Here is a 22,750-nt window from a genome sequence, read left to right on the forward strand (position 1 = left end):
ACCAAAAAGATTACTTATCAAAAAAAAAAAAAAAATACTAACCAAAAAGATTAAGGCCCGTTTTGCTTTTTTGGTACCATTTTTTTTTTTAAAAAAAATAGTTCTAAAAATAGTTTTTGAGAATAATATTGTTATATAATGTTTCATAAAATAAATATTTATTTCAAAATCTAAAATATTTTTTATATATAGTTTTCAATTTTTAATCATCCCCTATATTTTTTAAAATTATTAGGATAATGAGTTTTGTATTTTGTTAATGTCTGTTGACAATTTTATTCATAAAATTTGAGGTAAGTCTGAAAAGATTTGTTAAAGGTAAATAAGTTTTATTTATTGAGATATGATTGAATCAAAAGTTTTAAGACATAGCTAAAATGTATTAATTAATTTTTGATAGCCAAATTATTTTTGAAAATGATAGGTAACACCAGCATAAATTTTCAGCAAACAAATTGACATTTCTTAATTTCTTACACAAGAATTATTTATTTATTTTTTTGCGTTAGCAAATTTGTTTTATCCGGGTCTTTTGCCCTAATGACGAAAATCACACTCGTGTGTAGGGCAGCACGCCCACTGTCTCCCCTGGGTTCCAGGAAAACAAACATAAGAAGAAGAAAGGAAGAAAGGCTTCCCAAGCATCACCTCTCTTCCCAAGGAAAGTCTCTCTCTTTCTTTCTCTCTCTCTCCAAGTGAATTGTTCAGCCATGGCGGTGGTGAACCGCCTTCTGAGATCCACGGCTACGCCATCCTCTTCCATACTCTCCAAAACCTTCTCATCAATCACATCCAATACTGATCGCCGACCCCTCTCCCCACTTTCCCACAGCGCTCTCCATCTCCGCCGCGATCCCAAGGACAGGAACGTCCAGTGGGTCTTTCTCGGCTGCCCCGGCGTCGGCAAGGGCACCTACGCCTCCCGCCTCACCGCTCTCCTCGGCGTCCCCCACATCGCCACCGGCGATCTTGTCCGCGAGGAGCTCGCGTCCTCCGGTCCCCTCGCTTCGCAGGTGAATTAGGGTTTCCGTTTCTTTTTTAGTTTCGTGAATTTCTTTTTACGTTATTATGTTTCGTTTGTGTGTGGAAAAATTAAGATCTGGAACTTTGGGTTGATTTTGGATCGATTGGTCGTATTGATTGAGAATTTGAGCTCAAGGGTGCGCTTGGGTTTTGGAAAATGTTAAAGAGGGAAACTACTTTTGGTTGACCTTTACGTGGCTGGTTTACTATTTTTTTCTTTAAATTTTTTTCTATGCTTTAAGAGTTATGGTAGGGTTCGATATTTGATGTAAACGAGGGGAAAATCCATAACGAAATGTATGTATAATGCCTAGATATCAAGCAAACTTACTAGGAAGGTTTGAATCATGTAGTTTTATTGCTTCTCCCTTTTATTTTCATTTCTTTTTTAAAATAATGGATGGGTTAAGTTTAGGTATTTGATGCAACACAGGGAAAGTCCATAATAAAACAAGTTTTGAATTAAATAAATCTATGTAACCCTTATAGTATTTTCTTTCTTTCTTTCTTTTGAGTTACTGGATGATGCTTAAATATCAAGCAAATTTGGTGGAAACAGGTGCCCATGGGTATATTTATTTAATGGTTTGGAGAGTAAAACACCTATTTGTCTGAGATTGTGACATATCAGCTATTGCTTTTGAGCCCTTTAGCATAGCCATAGCTGTTATAAGTTCTCTCAATACGCAATAGTGAGTACATATTTCATGTAAATCACTGTCTTCCTGGTCCATTTTACATTTTTAAATGAATTTTACGATAAATATATATGACATAATAATCACAATAAATGATTTGTATTATATCCAGATACAGTTCATTATTTGAAATATTTAGGAAAATTGATTTGATTTTTTTTATATTAAAAATATGACTATATCATGCTTTAAGAGCTGATCTATGGCACAGAAAAATGGAAAGTAAGATGGAGATATCCTAAGCTGAAACATTGGACAGTATTGTTAAAGGCATGTGTAGAAGATTGGATATCATGTGTATTTACTGTTTCAACCAACATAGAAGTGTTATTTAAGTGAAACTTATGCCATTTGAATTATTAGTTGATGATAATGAAGGTAGAAAACTTTTTCTTAGTACATTCCTTTCTGTCTCTCTCTAAATTTTTTTTTTTTTTTTTTGGGTTTTTTTCTCTTTTAATGATGATGATGAAGTTGGGAAATTACAACTCAGATCATCACATGTAGATGCATATATGTCATAGTCCGTACAATTATGTGATTATAATTGTATATTATTACAGTTTCTCCTTTTCTATATCTGTTTCAAACTTATAGAATCTTGGAAATTTTGGCATAATAATTTTTATTGGCAAACGAGTTGGAACTTGGAACTTGTAATTGTAATTGAAAAAAAGTTTGTTTTTCTGCATTTTACAACGAGTCTATGTAGTAAAATATCAGGCCCAGTGAAATAATTTCAGCAAAACTCTAGTACTTGATGTTTGTATGTGTTGCATGGGTTTGGGTGTGAGTGATGAACTGTTCGGTGTGTGATTGCTGCTGGGTGTTTATATATAAATAAGAGCAAAGAGCTGTATATGAAACAAAATATGCTTATCCAAACAGGATTTATACTCACACACATGCCATATGATGTGAACATGGATAAGTTGGTTTGGGTGAAGCTGAAGATTCTATGTACTTCAGATGTTTACATATATATATATATGTGTGTGTGTGTGTGTGTGTGTAATAAATGTCATTGTTGATTGCTTATAAGAAGATATATTGCTTTATGCAACATTCTTACAAATGTGTTTCGCATGTGCATGCACATTTTTTCTATTATATTCCAATATTAGAAATATCTTATGGTATATGATATAATATGATGTACGATAAGGAGAAATAGAAAGCAATACATGGTGTGATACATGAGTTGGCATAAGGTGAAAAAGGATGTGCAAGCCTAAGGTCAAAGGGGGGTTTGGGAAGTTTTTTTGAGAATAAATCTCCCTTGAGAAAATGACTTTGGAGGTTTCTAAGGGAAAGTTTTGTTTTTTGACATAAAGTCATATTGAACATCTATGCGACACACCCTAATGATTAGGACACCAACGTCCTAGTCAAGTGGTCGCATCATTGCCTTTGGAAGGCCATTTGTAGGTTTTTTAGAGTTTCTCTAGACATGCTCGTTTTGTGGTGAGTGATGGGGCTAGGATTTGTTTTTGGGAAGACTTGTGGCGGACATAACAATTTTTGTGCTCTTAATTTATGAACATAAGAATTGTCAAATTTAAATTATCCAATCTCATCTATCCTTGGTATCTCTTACCTTTTTTTTTTTTTCTTGGAACCTTAATTTTCATCATAACCTCATTAACTTGGAGATGGAGGACCTTGAAAGACTCATGTACTTTCTCACTCATGTGTACTTGTCACTGTTTGTCTCAGATGTGAGAGCTTGGTTATTATTTTCTTTTTGCTTATTACAATAAAATCTTTTCTCTTTGCTCTATCTAGTCTATCAATTCCATTTCTTTCTCTCCAACTAAATTCATATGGAAATCTAAAATTCGATTTAAGTCACATTCTTTTCTTGGCCAGTAGCCAATGAGAAGGTTAACACCAATGACATGCTACAGATAAGATGACCTTACAAAGTCCCTAGTCCTAACCATTTTATCATACATATGAGAAGTAAAGAATTGATTAATCATATGCTTTTGTACTGTTTGTTGACATTGGGGCTATGTGACAAGCTATTTAGACTAGCTAGGTTAAATTGGGTTCTTCCTTGGAGTATATGTGATATGATGACTATCTCCCTTAGAGGTTTGGGGAGCACCATTAGAGGCAAAGTTCTATTGGAAGTTGTTTGTTTCACATTGATGCGATATTATTCTAATTAGGAGATAGATAAAAGTAGAAACAGGAAAAAGGAAAAAAAAAAAGAGGATTCAAAGATCATGAAACAAAAATTCCCAAGAAAAACTATTGAAATGGAAGCCCTCTCTCGACCAGCCTGTTGACCTTTTTATTACCAATTTAGAACTCTAAGCAAAAGAGCATCACGTATCACTTGAAAGATGCAAAATTCTCCTTGTATAATGATCATGTATTCAAGGTGCTAGTTTATTTCAGGACAACCATGATAGAACTAGCTTCTTTCCTTGGGAAGTAACTTGGGACAAGATTTTAACATTGGATCAACTTGAAAAGAAGACTTTGAATATCTGAAATAGATGCTACATTTGCAAAGAAGAAGAATCAGTTGACCCCATTCTCTTTCATTGTTTGAAAGCAGGCTTTTTGTGGCTGTTGATTTATGCTTTTTTTTTTTGGTGGCTAATGGGTGATGCACTCTTTGGTTAGGGGTGCTCTTTTGAATTGGTTGTGGGTCCTTTGTAGGAAAGAAGAGGAAAAAATGGTTTGGAAGGATGCTCTATTGTGTTTGTTTTGAAATAAGAGAGCTTCTGAAAAGTGTGAAAAAATGCACTAAGCAATTTAACATTCCTTCTTCTATATCTTTTAGATTAAGTTACAATGTTTATAGGGGATTGTTCCTTGTTGATGCTGAACTTTGTGGATTGGTTAGGCTCTAGGTAGCACGTAGTTGCTGTTTTTTGTGCCTTTGTGCTTTTGCTTTTTTTTTTTTTTTGGTCTTTTGGTTTCTTTGTATGTATATATATATATATATATATATTTGATAGGCAAAAAGAGGATATGTATTAAAAGCTCCTTAGAGAAGGCGAAGCAAGTACACATGAAGTATACAATCAAAGCGCATAGGCAAAAACTTAAGGAGCAAAGAAACCTTCTCCTTATTGGGAACTCAACCAATCGACAAAATCTAATATGGATGGTATGTGGTCCTCTATATACACCCTAGCCTAATTCACAAAAGTATACATAAAAACAGATTTAATTGCTTGATTAGCTTGCTTAAAATCATTAAAAGCTCTCATGTTCCTTTCCTTCCAAATAGTCCACCACAAGCATAAGAGAGCAATCCTCCATGCTTTCTTTCGTTTCTTACCCACAAAAGAGCCATACCAACCCAACAGATTCCCTCTAACCAAGGAATGCAAAACTCACTTCACTCCACTTCCAAAAGGGAATAAATCAAATTCCACAATATTCTTACTTTAAAGTAAAAAAGAAGCAAATGATCTATAGTTTTCTCCTCGAATTTGCACCAGTAACACTTATTCAGGAGATTCCAACTCCTCATTTTAAGTTGATTAAGAATTAGAATTTTGCCCCAAGACGCTTCCCAAGCAAAAAAACTGACCTTCACTGGAGCCAAGTCCACCGCACAATACTAAATGGAAAAGGATCTCTAGGTCCTTTGGAAAAGGAGCAATAAAGAGATCTAACTAAGAACCTGCTGTCCTTGGTTTCATTCCAACTCAAATTGTCCTTTACATCCTTTTTAACTACCAAAGGTTGTGATTCCAAAACAATTTTGACTTCTTTGTATATATCGTGTATATCTTCCTACTTTTTTTTGCTGATAATACAGACCCACTTATCTATCAAAAAAAAAGAAAAAAGGAAAATCCTCCAATTTTGCCTTTCTGAGGCATTCCAATAAAGCCTGAATCTCGGCCTTAATAGCTAGACTGTATCTTGCTGGCTTCAACAAAGACATGATGAATCACCTGAACTGTCAGAGGCCACAGTACCCATCCAGATACGTTAACAGTCACCCCATAAGCACCATCAAACTTGAGCTTAAGGCTTTCTTCAGACAAAGGAAGATACGCAGATCTGACAGCGTCTTCTTCGTATAGCTGGAAAATCACTATCTCAGTTTTGGAAGCTATAGTTTCTAGTTTTGACAATTCATCTAGATTTGTTTTTCCCTTTTCTTTGTTTTTGAAAAGGGAGTCTAACAGTTGGGATTTATGAGCAATAACAGTCATGAACTTGTAATGAGCTGTTATCTATGTCATATGTTTTGTTATTTCATTTATCAAACACAGGTGTGAGTTTCAACATTAGAGTTGCAAATTCATTTACCATGTTGCATTGTTATGTTCATTGTATAATTTGTTGATTGTTGTTAAAAGAGTATGAAGGTAGAGCTAGGAGCTTATAACTTTAATATTAGTTTTCTTATATGTCTATTCTTTGTATTTTGCATTTTTGTCTTTGTTCTGCAGCTTTCGGAGATTGTGAACCAGGGGAAATTGGTGTCAGATGAAATTATAATAAATTTGTTGTCCAAGCGTCTTGAAGCTGGAGAATCCAAGGGTGAAACAGGATTTATTCTTGATGGTTTCCCTCGAACAATAAGACAGGCGGTGAGCACATCTTTGATAATTATAACAAAACATGAATTTGGCTCACTATGAATTATGTTTATTATTAAATAGATGCTAAGAGCTACAGTAGGAAAAGCAGAATTTGGAAACAGAAATGCATATGTATGGTAGATGCCCTTGAGCCTAACTCAAGTGGCAAAAGGGTGGGGTCAGATATGTAGGAAGTTTCAGTTTGAAGTCTCAGTAGAAGCAAAAGAGAAAAAATTACCTATAAAAAAAAAAAAACACAAACAGAGAGAAAGAAAAATTTACAGTAGATTGACCTTCAAGGATGATGTGTTGTCAATCCAGAGACTCAAATACTCTTTTGTTCTTTCTCTTTGGTCAGAGGCCAAGTTGTTTATAGTTGATTGCCCTCTAACTGTAGTTAGTTTTATTGATTGGTTGGGTTCTAACTAAGGTTGCTTGTTGGGCCAGCTGAGTGTTTTTCTTCTTTTTTGGTGGTGGTTGTATAAGTATTGTATACCTTGAGTCGCTTTTAGTGCCTCTTTTTATATTAGTTCTTTTCTTACCTATCAAAAAAAAAAAAAATATTTAGTTTTTTCTTGACAGTAGTTGGTGTGTTGTCAGAAGCTTTAAAGGTACGTCCATGGAAACATAGTAGATTGAAATTCTAATCCTCAGACAGCAAATACAAAGAAGTCCTTGTACTTCAAGGGTGTTATTTACATGGGACTATTCTGCAACTTCTGACTGATATTTACACTACTGTAAACTGGTTGCGATTTAAGTGACTTTTCAATCTACTATTTAACCCAAGACCTTATTGTTATTACTTCAATATGTGCAGTAACATGGTGAAATTGGTAAGTTTAAATGTTGGTTGTGCTTAACTAGCCTTCAATTTTTTATTTTTTTTGATAGGTAAGTTTAACTAATCTTCATCTACAGAGAGTATGGGGTTCTTTTACCCAAACAACTACTAGTTGGATGCATGTAGATTGGACTACTGAATAGTATTAGAATTGTCCCCAAAGAAATGCACCATTCACATGTTTTACCAAAAAATTCTTCTCCCCTTTGAGACCTTTTGATCTTAGCTACTGCACATCTTAAAGAAGGTTGTCATTCCTAAAGGCCATGGTGCATCACAGCACTTTGCCTATTTACTTTGCATGATCTAAAAATTTAGGGCCTGTTTGGGAACGTTTTGAAAACAGTTTTCAAGGACAATTCTCGATTCTTTTCGGGAACAAAATTCTATTTAGGATCTCAAATATAAAAAAATAGTTTTCTTGGCTTATGCTCCATGAAGGTGCTTGACACTTTTATACAATGTAAAAGTTTACAAAATATTCTCCATATTTTCAATTGTTACTCAAAACATTTTATAAAAAACAACTTGAAACACCTAAAATTTGTTATACTAAACAACATATTTCTAGAACAAATTCTCCAAAAACTGATTTCTGTCAGAAGTTTGCTAAACTTGTTTTCTGAGTTAGAAAACTGTTTTTTGTTTCAAGGAACTGAAACTTGTTTTCAAGAACAGTTTCTAAACAGGGTCTTACTTTCTAATCGTTACTCCAAAGTATTTGTAATAATATTAAAATAATGGTCTCTCTTATTTCCCTTGTAAAAATGCTAAGCACTAAATTTAAAATGTTATTGGCAGGTCTTAAAGACAAAAGTGCAGGTCCATCTCCCCCTCATTTTGCCAGAATAATAACCAAAAGGCAGATCAGTTTCCATTCCCCAAACTGTTATAACTTTCTTGTTGTTTTGACTTCATCAAGTATCTTAAACGTACAATTTATGAGAGCATCTAGACTGTGATTTAATCATACAGTTGAGAACATTTAGCTGGCATGTGTCCATTTCATGAGGTAATCACCGATTGAATCCTCTGGCTTATTGAACATGTTCAACCTACATATAGAAGACCAGATGGCCATGTAGGGTCATTTGCATTTGTTACTAGGGAATACTAATGGGAATGATTGAAGGTGTGAATCACAATACCACGTGGAAGAGAAAAATCAAAATCCTGACTTAATTTCTATGATAATAAATGTTTTATTCCTTTTCTCATTTCTAAGAAATAATCCAAACACGTTAATGAATGATAAATGAAATAAATTTTCTATTATTGCTATTCTGGCATCCAAACATGTATATTTTTGCTAATTTTTACCACATTCTGAGAATATTATCCCCTTGCTTTGTTGTCGTTTTGTCTCTATGGACACTTTCTATCTATGCTCTTCATAATTTTCTTTCTCTCTTTTGGTTAATTTTCAGGAAATATTGGAGGATGTAACTGACATCGATTTGGTAGTTAACCTGAAACTTAACGAAGAAGCATTGCTCGCTAAATGCCTTGGTAGAAGGATCTGTAGTGAGTGTGGAGGGAATTATAATGTTGCTTGCATTGACATAAAGGGTGAGAATGGGAGCCCTGGAATGTACATGGCTCCACTTCTTCCTCCTCCACATTGTGCTTCGAAGCTTATTACCCGTTCTGATGATACTGAAGCTGTTGTTAAGGAACGGCTCCGTATATACAATGAAATGGTATTACTCCCATATCAGAATTCCTGTTATCCATCTCTCTCTCTTTTGTAATGATTCAAGAAACAAGGTAAATATAATAAAATAAAATAAAATAAATTTGGAGCTTGAAAATGTCATGTTTCTGCTACCAGTCATTAGATCCATGGATACTCAGAAGTGCCCCTACCGATTGTACTGAGGAAAGTCCATGTGCTGTTTTGCTTCAGAATTGAATCGGCTGCTTTTGACTTAACCTAGGCTTATGCTTCAATCTACATATACTTGTCTTATGCAGTTTAATTGTTATTTTGATGCCCTTACCTCTCTGTTGCATTGTTCTCTTTTTCCTCAAATATATGGTCTGATTAATATAATGTTTTTTCTTACATCAAAAGTTTGACAAAATGCAATTCTTTCTTTGTATCATAGCTATTAAAGATATCCCCTTGTGCTTCATCTAGTGACTTGTGAATCACAAATTATCTTTACTCCTACAGAGTTTACCTGTGGAGGACTTCTACCGCAGTCGGGGGAAGTTGCTAGAGTTTGATCTTCCAGGAGGAATCCCAGAATCCTGGCCAAAGCTGCTTCAAGCTCTGAATCTAGATTACCATGAGGATAAACAGTCTGCAGCAGCATGAGCGCCCAGAATGCTGTTTAGTGTATACTCATGGTAAGCTGATCATTTTTTGCATGTATGAGATGTACATGCCTTGGTAGTTTTGGAAACAAAGGGAGAAACCATTTTTACAAAATAAAGGCTTGAAAGTTGCCTAAACTATTAGGGCAGCATCGTATTGGTCTTTGGAAGACGTGCAAAATGGGCATGGTATTATTCTTAGGTGGGGTATATTTATTGTTGGTTATATATTTGTTGACAAATGTTTTAGCTAATAGTAATTGAATTTTGTGGACTTTATGTCATTACCATTCAATTATGCTGTAATGTTACTGAGTTTCAAATTAATCAGAGGTTACTTTGAATTTTGAGGTGCCGGAACTTCTCCAATCAAAAGAAATGCAATGTTTGAACTATCTCCATTGTGTCTGACTTAACCCTTTTCTCTTTATTTTTCTTCATCCTGGGTGTTTTTGGAACTGGAAAGTTTTGTCATTCTTGTTGAGGAGCCACCTTTAGTTACAATCTTTTGCAGGGAATCTGAATTGTTCACCGTGAAGATTAATACATCATTGCAGCAGAAGCTGATTGTGAGGTAAACACTCATTTGGTATCTCTTTCTCATGATTGGAGGAGGAGGTATGTACATTGCTTTGCTTTTGTTTTGATGGATGTAATAAAGAGTATCAGGACTCAGGAGGATAAGTTGATTTGGAATCGCTTTACCTTGGCCCGTTTGATCATGTTTTTTTTTAAACTTGTTTTTAAAAATTGTTTTTAAGTTAATAAAAAACAAAAACCTTGTTTGGATAAATTGTTTTTAAATGAACCAGTTTCAATCCATTATTATTAATTTTTTTTATTAAGGAGTTTATTTTTTTGAGTTTTAAATTATTTTAAAAAATTATTAAATTTGTTAATGAATCAAACTTGTTAAGTCTGGTTTAATTTAGAGCTTATTTATTTGATTAAAAAAAATTAGAAAATAGTGATTTTATATAAAAGATAAACGAGCTATTTTAGATTAATTTTTGTTCATAAAATTTTAGTACTGATTTGGTCATTATTTGAGTGTTAAGTTATTTTAAAAAAAAATTGTTTAATTTGAAATTTATTTTCCTAGTAAAAAAAAATTGGAAAATGAGGATTTTATGTAAGAAGAGAAACAATAAAGTGTTTTAGACTAATTTTTGTTTATATTTACTATTTGAGTTTTGAATTATCTTTAAAAAATATTAGACTTGTTAATGAATCCATCCTTAAATTTGAAGTTAATTTGCCTAGTAAAAAAATTTGAAAATCAAGAATTTTATGTAGAAAAAAAATAATAAAGTCGTTTTAGGTCAATTTTTAATTCATAAATTTTTAGCATTAATTGGTTCTCAATTTGAGTTTTAAATTATTTTTAAAAATTAGTAGATTTGGTAATGAATCCAATGCATCAATTCTTGCTTAATTTTAAGGTTATTTGTAAAATATAGTGTAATTTAAAGAAAAATCATATTTTAAGAATTTTTATATTGGTATTAGATCACGAAAAGGTTATTTGTAAAATGTAGTGTAATTTAAAGAAAAATCATATTTTAAGAATTTTTATATTGGTATTAGATCACGAAAAGAGAGAATAGTATCATGTTCAATTTTATTTTTATTTTTTTAATTTTCTATCTTTTTCTTTAATCAATAAAACGGGTGAAAATAACTTCTATTTGCTTTCTACAAACTGTTTTCTCTTTAATTTTATTTTTAAAAACTATTTTCATAAAACAATAACCGGATGGTGTTAGAAATTTTTAAAACAATTTTTTTATTTTTAAAAACATATGACCAAACAGGGTCTTAGTTTTCAAATAATGCTCCTGACGATGAACTGCCTTTAAGATTTTAGTTTCCTATGTATTTTTGTTAATGGAAACGTTTTTTTTTTTTTCCATTATTTCATTTGAACATTATCATTATTTTTTTTATGGTGTTTAAATCAATGTGTAATAATTCCTTGAATGCCTATCATTCTAGTACCTGCAAAATGATTTAGGGCAAGTTAGCTCCTGATGCATAAATCCCCGCAGAGCAATCAATCCACTTTACATAAATTATAGTAGCCCTTTTACTAAATCTGTAGTAGTGTTTTCAATCAATAATTCTGAGTATTGGGTCAAAATGATCCATTTATTAAAAAAAATATAATATCTTACCACTTTTTGAAATTTATGTTCAAATTGGTATCTTTGATGCTACGTAAGCCTCATGTCATCAAAAAATATATATTTTTTTCATCATTTTAGTTAAACTAAAGTCTCAATTGACAATTGAGACTTCATTTTTAAACTAAATTCGTAGTTGGTAAATGAGACTTCATTTTTAAACTGAAGTCTCAGTTCGCAACTAAGGTTTCATTTTTGAATTAAAACCACAGTTGCCAACTGAGACTTTAGTTAATTTTTTTTTAAAATTTAAAATGTAATTAAAAATTATTAAATTATACAAATAAATTAATATCTTAAAAAATAATAAATTAAATATCTTAAATTAATAAATTATACAATTTTATATATTATTTATATGTTATATGAATTTATTATTTTAAGATTATTAATTTATTAATAAATAAAATATTCATTTATAATATATTTTATTTATCAATTTATATTTGTTGAAGTAATACTAGATTCTTTGTTTAACTTTGTGGACTGGTTGGGTTCTTGTTGAAGGCTGGTGAGTGCTTGTTCTTTTTTTAAGGTGATGCTTGTATACTCCCTATATGCTTGGGGTCGCCTTTCAAGCACCCTTTATCTAATATATCTTTGTGTGTTTACCTATAAAAAAAATAATAAATAAATAAAAAAGTAATACTAGATTCTTAAGTTTAAATATAAATAATTTATTATTAAAGTATATATTTTTAATTTCAATAATAAATTATAATTTAATAGTTTTTAATTAAATTTGAAAGTAAAAAAAATTTATAATTGAAATATCAGTTAACAACTATGACTTAAAAGTATACTATTATTTTGATAAAGATAAATTTGTCATAATACAAATAACTAATATATTAAAAAACAATAAATTAAATATTTTAAATTAATAATTATATAATTTTTCTATATTATTTATATGTTATATAAATTTATTATTTTAAGATTATTAATTTATTAATAAATAAAATATTCTTTTATAATATCTTCTATTTATCAATTTATGTTTGTTAAAGTAATATTAGATTCTTAAGTTTAAATATAAGTAATTTAATATTTAAGTATATTTTTTAAAATTTCAATCATAAATTGTAATTTAATAATTTTTAATTAAAATTTTAATTTTAAAAAAATTAACTAAAGTTTCAATTGGTAATTGCAGCTTTAGTTCAAAAATGAAGTCTCAATTGACAACTATAACTTTAGTTAAAAAATGAAGCCTTTATTTATCAACTGAGGCTTCAGTTTAAAAATGAAGCATTCACTCTGTGATGCCCCTGACTGGCACAGAGCCAAAAATATTATTCGCGGCCCTGTCCGGATATAAAACAAATGACGTCTCAACATAAACGTCGGCCTTTTTTACTCTGGTGCCCAATCGTACCATTGAACTATGCCAATCAGGGGTGTCACAGCCGGAATGGGCCGGACAGCACAGAGTCTTATGGAGCCATTTGTTTATTTGGCTCTTGTGGGTGACGTCCCCAAGATTCGAACTCGGGACCTTAACCCAGACAATTGCCTTCCTGGTACCATCTGGGCAGTTGCCAACTGCGACTTTAGTTCAAAATGATGAAAAAAAAAATATTTAATGACATAACGCCTATGCGACACCAAAGAGGACAATTTGAATATAAGTTTTAAAAAGTGGTTAGATGCTATATTTTTTTAATAGATAAATCATTTTCACCCGATACTCCAAAATTCATTCAGATAACATCGGTGACAATAAAAATCCTCTTCCGTGTGTTGACACTTGACACTGAATACATCCCTTGTGATGTTTTTATTTATCGAAACCCTCCAAGAATTTTTGCCACTAAAAAGTGCAACTTTTGTGGCCATGATCTTCCAACTTTTGAAACCCTGGTCATTTTAAATGAGTGGTGCTAAATATTCTCGAATTGCCTAATTCTAGAAAAGGTAGCTCCTGGTACGGTCGCCGCAACGTGATCCATTTTAACGGATGATTCAAAACGTGGATATTCTTTTTCCCCGGTTGATTCTTTGTTCTAGGTTTTGAATGAAACGGGAAAGAAAAGGTAGGAATGGACAACGACTGTGTCATATTCTAATTACCACAACCACAACCACCCTAAGTTGGAAAAAAAGAAGTGATTCATGAGCCACAGCATTTCCCTTTCTTTTTTGTCTGTGCGCAGCAGCTTCTAGCCAGTTGTACTCCCATGTTGTCAATAAATGGGAGGTGATCGGGAAAGATCCATGGGGTGCCTCCCTACTTTTGGAAGTTCTTTGCCCTTTTCACTTTTTGATTTGCATCGATTCATTCAACCCTTAGGACTTAATTTCTTAATAGCTCTATTGATGGGACCAGGATTCACTATAATTTCACTTGTAAAAGAAAACAAAGACCTAGGGGACCAATACGTGTCAGCACAGTGGGAAAAAGGTCGCGTTGTGAGATTCTAAAGGAAAAAAAAGGGAGGCTAGGGACCGCCCTGGTATGGTCTTGTAGCATTTCTGGATAAGACTATAAGGAGAAATGAAACGAAACACCACAAGTATCGCATAGGATTCAAAGTCGCTTCCAAAAGTAAAAGGAAAACAAATGGTAAGAATTGAAGAGAGTTGCAAGTCCTGTCCACTCATGCTTTAATAGAAAAAATAAATAAATAAATAAATAGAAGTATTATTTCCCCCCTCCCCGGAAAAGAGTTTTAATACTTTAAACAAGATGGAGTAAGGAAACTCATTTATAACTCTTCCAAGTATGTAACATTTTGTGAATTAAGGGTTAGTTTTGAATACTATACTTAAAAACAATCATCTTTTTTAATATCAAAAGATAATCGATACGAGAAATTCATTATTCGCAAGAATATAAAAAAATAGTCATTTTATATTATAGTCAATTAGGGATGACAATGGATAGATTTGAACGGTTTATCTCTGTCTTAATTCCATCCATTTTTTTAAAAAATATTTTCATTTTTTTGATTGAAAAGAATCTCAATGTATTTACAAATTGTACCATTTAAGATACGAAGTCAAGTCGAATATGAGAAGTTAGATTTTCTACGTGTCGATTATATTTCTTGTGAGAATATTATATTGAAGACTTAAGACGTTTTAATATATATTTTTATTTAAATTTTTTATACATATTTTTAAAATAAAATAATTATTATAATTTTTATAATTAGTTTTTTGGAAGTAGATATTTTTATTATTTTGTGTTAAAATTCAAAAAATGAAAAAAAAAATTCAAATTTAATTATATATATATAATAAGGGATGAAACAATTAAATACTCAAATCCAAGTTGGATTTTAAAAAAAATCATGAACCTTTAAATCCCATCTATATTAAGGATGGGGAAAGAAGGGTATCAAAGAAACCACTTATTAGTTATTACTACATGCCAAGCATTTAAATATAATAACTATTAAATTTCACAATCGCATTTATTTATTCATCTTGATAAACTCTTCCACTTTTGTCTATTTATTTATTCATTTTTTGAGCGAGAGAAATGATGATGAAAGGGAAGCATATCCACTCTTAAGATATTTATGAGCTGACGTGGCACTGAGTCGGGATAAAACAAAAGGGAAACCGAACAAGGGCACTTTTGTAACTTAAAAAGTACAGCGCCTAAACCATTCGATATGGGATCACGTGACGTCAACAAAAACGACGTCGTCGACTTCGTGAACTGCGTTCCACGACCCAGCATCTTTTCCCCGAACCTTTAACCTAGCCCATGGCCCTCCACGTGTGCCAATCCGATCTTGTGGATCATCTCAGATCCGGTTCAAAGTATTCACAGTCTAGCTTTAGATTTCTCTCCACCTCACCCCACTGCGTCTTACATGGCGTCCACGTGTCACTCCCCATGTGCTCAATTTTGTACACGTCATCACCGTTGGAGCTATTATAATATCATCTATTTTTGCTTCGTCGTAGACATATCGCCGTTTCTCAATCCAGTCACACACCTCTTTCTTTACCGTTTTCAAACGAAACCCTAAAATTATGGTTTGAAATCCTCAGGTGCTGTGCTGACTCACTTCTCAAGGTATTGCTGCTGTTTGATGTTGTCTTTATTTTCTCGGAACTTTCACGGAAAATTGGAGTCCTGATTTTCTCCAGATTTCATGTACTTCCGATTCATGGCCTTTCTACATATAATATATTTGTTGTCTAAATTTTTCTTTTGGTTTTGAAGGAAATTTTAAACTTGTACAGTCTGTTTGGTTGCTGAGAAAATTGAAGGAAAAGGAAAGAAAATGAAAAGTTTTTATTCTTATGATATTTACTGTTGCTTTGGTTAAGTTTGCATAATCTGATTTTCATAAATGGATAACTCACTTTCAGCAAATCGAAGTAGTTGGTTTATCTTCAATCGAGTAGATTTTGACATCTGGTCCAAACGATGGAAAAATTTGGATTTCAAACTTCGAATTTTTTTTTTTTCGTCTTTGATCTTAGTGTGGTTTCTCTGCAACCAAACTGAGGTATACATAAACTTGGCACTTCAAAGAAAAGGAAAGGAAAATGCTTGAGAAAGAGAGCCATACTTGCTTATTTCCTTTTGTTTCCTCATCTGTTTTTGAGAGCTAAATTGAGTCTCATTATTAACTCTGATATATTATGGTCATTTACTATATAATGTCCTTGAACGTAGATGTATGTGCTATTCGAGGATGTATCTCCAAGATTATACAAAATTTTGCAGGGATGTTAGGGTTTCCATGCATTGTAATTTTTAGTTTGTAACCACAATGTATTCATGAGATTGAAAGAAAATAAAAAATTCTGAATCCTATGTCTTGTGTTGTTCAGGATGAGAAAATTGAGTGAAAATGAGTTAGGATATATTCCTTGTTTTCTCTACAATCAAACAGGGATTTGACAGTCAAGAAGAGTCGTTGTTGTTGTTCTCTTTCTTTCTTTTTTTTTTTTAGTTTTTTTGGTTTGAATGTAGATTGATGTTATCATATTGCTATAGGTTTTATTGAAAAAATAGTCTTTATTGTTTGGAGGCTAGGGTTTATTCTAATTTGTCTTTGATCTCTGGCTCTGGATATATGAGGTGCAAGAGTTCCGTGGTTTTTATATATCTTTTCTGACTAAGAATGGAGGAGGAAGATATGTGGTTCTTTGTTCTGCTTGTCCTTCACATATGATTTTTTTCATCCAAAAATTTGCTAATTTTTCTGGTGCAAGGTTGTTAATGAGTGTGCTGTTCATATTGCTTCTGCTTTCTGTGTTACATTTTTAATCTGAAACATTTTCCTTGTTCTGCTTTAGGATTAGTTGAAGGGTTTCTATTTGAAGATTTTGGTTTCTTGAAGTTAACAGGATGTGAAAGCTTTCTTCTGGAATAAGGGAGGTTTTATTGTCAACACGCTGCTTTCTCATCATCATGCTTTTTCAATCTGGTTCATGAGGAGTTTTGAGATGAATGTTAACGGTCCTTGGACCAAAGGGTCAGCCGAACTTAACCACCATGCACAAGATGAGCAAAAAAATATAAGGGACAAAGTTGTGGGTGAGGGCCATGGCCTATCCGAGGAAGATGAATCGAGGATTAATGAGGATGTGGAAGATCTGAATGATGGGCGAATAGGGTCAGTCCAGGCAGTCCAGGGCGTTCTGCATGGACCACAGCAACAGCCTCAAGGGCCTATTGTTCGTTGGGAAAGGTTTCTCCCCCTGAGGTCTTTGAAGGTTCTACTGGTGGAAAATGACAATTCAACTCGCCAGGTTGTCAGTGCATTACTTCGAAATTGCAGTTATGAAGGTTTGCAACTTGTCTTTGACTTATGAATATTTTATGCATTTGATCTACAGTTTTTAGTGGAAAACTTCATCTAGTGAATTTAATTATGAGGTAATCTGAAATTTAAAGTTAGCATGGTGAAAAGAGGATTCATTTATTTTTTGGTAAGTGAAAGAGGGGACTAAAAACTTTTCTTATGTGGATAAGGTAATAGTAACTTCTTATGACATTGAATGATCTATATGTTTGACATGAGATTTGAATCTAGCAAGAACATAGTGCATGACCTTGTATGTATAGGGATAACGATGTGGTGTTATTTGGTTTATTTATTTTCTTTTATGGTTTTCTATGTTTTCAAGACCCTCATAAACTCATAGATGAGCACGTTTCATGAAAAATGCATTTCTTTCTGTTTATTTTTATTATATTCATCTTGTTTTCAGCTTGTTCCCTTATGCATAGAGTTCAACTTGTTACTATTTAGATCCCTTTTTTTTTGTTGAATTAACCGTTCTTATTTAGTGCATGATCAGGTGGATTTTCAATTTTCTTGCATGTGAATGCAACCTCTTGATACCTATAATATATTTGATCGTTCAATGTAGTGGATTTGCTAATGAATCTTTTGTCAAAGTTTATCTAGATTTATATGAGATATAAAATGCATTTTAGTTTATAATTTTCTAATTAAAGGGAAAGCAAAGAATAAGGATTGGTGACATGTATGAATTTGTATCTATTTGTATCATGTACAGTTAAATATGGCATAATATATATACTTATACTCATATATGGCCTCAATCACATGCATGTGTAAAAAATTCATTGATTCCAATTGCACTTAATATGTCCTTGTGGATTCACTTTATATTAAAAATGGCATATGTAAAAAATTTGGGTTTAAATTTTATTTGCCTTTTGAATTAATATACACATTTAAGTTTATTTTCAATTCTTACAATTATATATTTAATTCCCTCATTCCACCCTTTAAAAACATCAGAAGAATTCACGATATCATTCGCTTATGATATATTGCACTTGGTAATGTTCTCCATGTAGTATTTTGGAAGATGACTGCCTTGGGATTTGAATCTATTCCATAAATCTCCCATTTTCTTTTTTGAAATATTTAGGATTTTTCCTTTTGTTCACCTTGCTGATTTTTACTCTTTTAATAAACTTTTGTTTGCTTCAAAAATCTGTCATGCCCCATCAAGGAGCCAAACCAGTCCCTTGTTTAAGACTAGAAGGGATGAAAGTTTCCATTAAGTTGCAAGTGGGGTGAAGAAACTGGGTGATTTGCAGGATTCTTTCTTAAAAGGGAAATTTAATTTTAAATTTTTTGATATTTATCTAGGCAGTCTTTTATTAACTTCCATTTTTAGTCTCTACTAATTTTTTAGTCCCTAGTTTAGAGTGAAATGATTTAAACCTAATTAGAATGCTAACTGGCTTTGTCAATGGTTAATATGTTTATTTTGATTTTACTTTGTTATTTATTTTTGGTAGAAAATGGTCAAAGAAGGCCTTAAGAGTTCTTTCTCAAAATATGTTCCCTTACAGCCAAACCCAGGTTGCCCATTCTAGTATGTGTGTGTTGCATTACTAATTCCATCTGCCTTAAGAATAACAAAGAATGTTAGAATCGATTTCTACAGCAGATTTTGCTTTATCCATCTTATCTTTGTAGCTAAATGCTCTTGGGAGAAGTATACATTCATTAAGTTTACCATTTGACTTGTTGCTAACAGAGATGCAGGTGTTATTTTCAAAGTTATTAAGTCTGTTTCAGTTACCTATCAAAATTAAATCTATTTTAGTTAGTGTTTTGTTGTTTCTATTGGAAAGGCCGGTGCACTACTAGGTTCTGGTCTTGTGTTTTGAATTCTCTGTCATACACAATAATTACATTGTTTATATCTTAATTTTTCCTTTAATTAAAACCCATTAATTATACACATACTTTTACTTAAAGCAAAAAGAAAATGCTGTGGTGGAATTAATGATTCCGGAAGAAGGGATATTACAAAAATTGGAAATCCTTCCTCCAACATTTGGCTTTTTGATCTTCAATTATAAGATTTGTTTTTGGGTAGTTGGCAATTTTAAGGAGCCAAAGTTCTTGTTGCTCAGCTCGCATGTTGTCTCATATCTGCAACATATCATCAGCCTCTAGTTTCCTCATTGTATTGTGAGGTGCTATGAGCAGTTGCATCAAGTTCTTTGGTAAGAGAAATGAGTTTTATCAAGTTCTGTGATGACAAAAAGGACATTATTCTCCTTCTCTTTCCCCAATAAATTTACCTACCTATCAATTTTATATAGGATTAATTCACTTCTCCATCTCCCCTCCCCACTACAAATGCATACGCCATATGTATTGAATTTATTTATTGTGGTTGAGTAGTTGGAATATGGTTGGAGCATCTGGATTCTCTTGGAACAGGCTGGTACTGATCACAATACAAAATAAAGGGGGTGGCTATTGTTCAGGATTATTATAGCTTGTTGAAGATAATTACAGTTGTATAAACAGCCGTATATAAAGATTATTGCGACTGTATACACAACTGTATATCTTCCACAGCTGTATATTATGATTATAAAGGGGGTGGCTATTGTTGAGGATTATTATAGCTTATTGAAGATTATTACAAACCTCTCATCCTTCCCTTGGTTTTTTTCTCTTTCTTTTGTCTCTTTTTTCTCTCCTGTATTTGTTCTTTTATTAATATAATCTTCTTCGTTTCTGATAAAAAAAAAAAAAGATTATTACAGTTGTATAAACAACTGTATATAAAGATTATTTCAACTGTATACACAACTGTATATCTTCCACAGCTGTATACTACAACTATAATATATATTTGTGTATATAATCTCTGATTTGTAAGGATTTTTAATATGGTAGTTTCCAATTCTTTATTTATTCTTTCCTTTTTACTGTTGTATATAATTTTGGGGTTGTATACTTTTAAAATATGAATGAGAAATACAATTTTCTCCACTAATTCAACTCCTTCAGATTTTTTTTTTTCAGCCTTCATTGCTGGGTTGTAGTACCCTTTTTCCTCTGTTTTTTGAATCCTAGTTTAACAGCCTTCCTTGCTATTTCAAAGGCACTTTGTTATATTTTTCTCTAATTTATTTTTGAATTCTACCCACCATGTTTGAGATTGTTGACAACTCCAACAATGTCAATCCTCCATCAACAACAGATTTGTTTAGAACAATGAACAAGGACACTATTTGGTGTACCTATTGCAGGAAGCTGAAACACACAAGGGACCGGTGATGGAAACTTTATGGAAAGCCTTAAACTTTGAGGTTTCAAGAGTGGACAATAAGGTTTCAAGGGTGGATAACATGGTATCAAAGGTGGACAGTAGAGAACTTAGGTACACTTCACCAACTTCAAATCAAAGAAAACACTTGGGTTGCATTTTGGTGGCAATGAACATACTGAGTTTAACAAGGAAGAGATTGAGAAATTGAAGAATCTGCTAGGAACCCTTGAGAGTCCTAGTGGTGTTTGCTCCCTCATTCCATCAGATAAGATTCCCCTTCTCTTACTCTTAGTGTCTCGGATATGTCTTTCCTAGGCTCCTATGTCATCGACTCGAGAATTATAGATTATATGACTCATTCCTTACAAAAGTTTAGTACCTATAACCTATGTCCTAGTAATAAAAAAATAACCACTACTGATGGCTCTCTAGCCACTGTGGCTGATCAACGGGAAGTTCACTTGAATAAATCCATAGTTTTAAAGAACGTGCTACATGTACCCAAGCTTTCTACCAATCTTGTTTCCATTCATCGACTTACCAAAGAACTGAATTATCATGTGATTTTTTATCCCTCTCATTGTGTATTTCAAGAATAGGGTACGGGGAAGATGATTGAACACGCTAGGGAAAATGATGGCCTTTACTACCTTGAGTTACCGTTTGGTCAAAATAGGATTGAGAACCAGGTACCCTTATCATTCATTTCTGAAATCCCATCCACAACAAAAGATAAGATTGGCTTTATTATCGTTGTCTTGGACATCCGTTGTTTGGTGTTTCCTTTATTGTTCAAAGGAATTGATGTAGCAAAATTACATTGTGAAGTTTGTGAATTTGCAAGGCACCGTTATGCTTCTTTTCCAATAAGTAACAAAATAGTTTCAACTCCTTTTGCCACAATTCTTAATATTTCAGGTTGTAGATGATTTGTCTCATTTATAGATGATTGCACTCAAGCAACTTAGATCTTTCTTTTCAAACAAAAATCAAATGTGAGTATTGTATTTCCCAATTTTCACAAAATGGTCAAAACTCAATTTGGAGTGGGAATCATGAAGTTTTATCTGATCATGCAAAGGATCACTTCAATCAAGTCCTATCTTCTTATTTTAAAAAAGAAGGTATTATCCATGAATCCTCTTACGTTAGTACTCTCCAATAAAATGGGGTTGTTGAAAGGAAAAATGGTCATCTTCTTGTTGTTACAAGAGCTTTTTTGTTCTAGAAAAATGTTCTTAAATTATATTGGGGGGAAATAGTACTTACTGCTACTCATCTTATAAATTGGTAGTTATTTAGAGTTTTGGGGTTCAAATGTCCAATGGAAATTTTTTCAAAGTACTTCCCATACTTTACAATGTCTAGTGGTCTTGTCTCAAAGGTTTTTAGTTGTGTTTTTTTTATCTATGTCCACGCTCATAACAGAGAGAAACTAGATCCAAGAGCAATTAAGTGCATTTTTGTGGGGTATTCATCTACTAAAAAATGTTATAAATATTATCATCCACTTACTCTACAATTTTATGTCTCTTCCGATGTATCATTTGTTGAACATGAAAGCTACTTCAATCATCCTTGTTTGAGCCTGTGTTTGAGCGCTCACAAATTCTTGAACTGACAAGTCCACCTTCAGGGAAACAAGTTCTCAGTTCTACAAGGCTAACTTTGGTTTACTCAAGAAAGAAAGCAACCATCACTGAACCTGTGTAGGTCGAAGTGTCAGAATTGGCCACTTCATGAGGTAAATGATCCATTTTCTCCTAAGATTTCTCTTAATTTTGGTGATATTAGTGATCTAAATCCACCTATTGCGGTTAGAAAAGGCACAAGAACATGTTCTTAGCACCCTTTATATCCACTTTCCCATTTTTTATCCTATGAAAGATTGTCATCATCTCATAGAAATTTTCTCATTAGCCTAAACACCATAGCCATATCTAAGACCTTATCTAAGGCATTAAATAGTAAGGAGTGAAAACAAGCCATGAGGGTTGAGATGGAAGCACTTGAAAAGAATGAGACTTAAGATGTGGTTGAGTTACCAAGAGAGAGGAGTCTAGTAGGGTGTAAGTGGGTGTTCACGAT

The 22,750-nt window shown here is 32.6% G+C and overlaps 2 protein-coding genes across 8 annotated transcripts in view; both read left to right on the forward strand.

Annotated features, from left to right (window-relative positions):
* Positions 1 to 511: 511 nt before the first annotated feature.
* Positions 512 to 10,168, forward strand: LOC104881081 (adenylate kinase 1, chloroplastic). Of its 2 annotated transcripts, XM_010659858.3 has the most exons (5): positions 552 to 1,013; positions 6,152 to 6,292; positions 8,555 to 8,827; positions 9,304 to 9,479; positions 9,961 to 10,168. In XM_010659858.3, exons 1-4 carry the CDS (start codon positions 711 to 713, stop codon positions 9,445 to 9,447), a joined length of 861 nt encoding a protein of 286 aa, XP_010658160.1. In that variant the 5' UTR covers positions 552 to 710; the 3' UTR covers positions 9,448 to 9,479; positions 9,961 to 10,168. The 2 variants fall into 2 exon arrangements, with proteins under 2 accessions (XP_010658159.1, XP_010658160.1); XM_010659857.3 differs by lacking the exon at positions 9,961 to 10,168 and having other exon boundaries at positions 512 to 1,013; positions 9,304 to 9,790.
* A 5,361-nt stretch (positions 10,169 to 15,529) lies between these two features.
* Positions 15,530 to 22,750, forward strand: part of LOC100256937 (two-component response regulator-like PRR37) — a 33,266-nt gene continuing 26,045 nt past the window's right edge. For 2 of the 6 annotated variants that reach the window (XM_010659853.3, XM_059742227.1), the window contains exons 1-2: positions 15,536 to 15,662; positions 16,942 to 17,390. In XM_010659853.3, the coding sequence (XP_010658155.1) occupies positions 17,033 to 17,390 (358 nt within the window). In that variant the 5' untranslated portion in view covers positions 15,536 to 15,662; positions 16,942 to 17,032. Of the gene's footprint in view, positions 15,663 to 16,897; positions 17,391 to 22,750 lie in introns of all 6 variants that reach the window. The other 4 variants (XM_010659852.3, XM_010659855.3, XM_010659854.3 and 1 more) reach the window with 3 other exon arrangements.

Source organism: Vitis vinifera, chromosome 13 (assembly GCF_030704535.1).
Source record: "Vitis vinifera cultivar Pinot Noir 40024 chromosome 13, ASM3070453v1".
NCBI lineage: Eukaryota > Viridiplantae > Streptophyta > Magnoliopsida > Vitales > Vitaceae > Vitis > Vitis vinifera.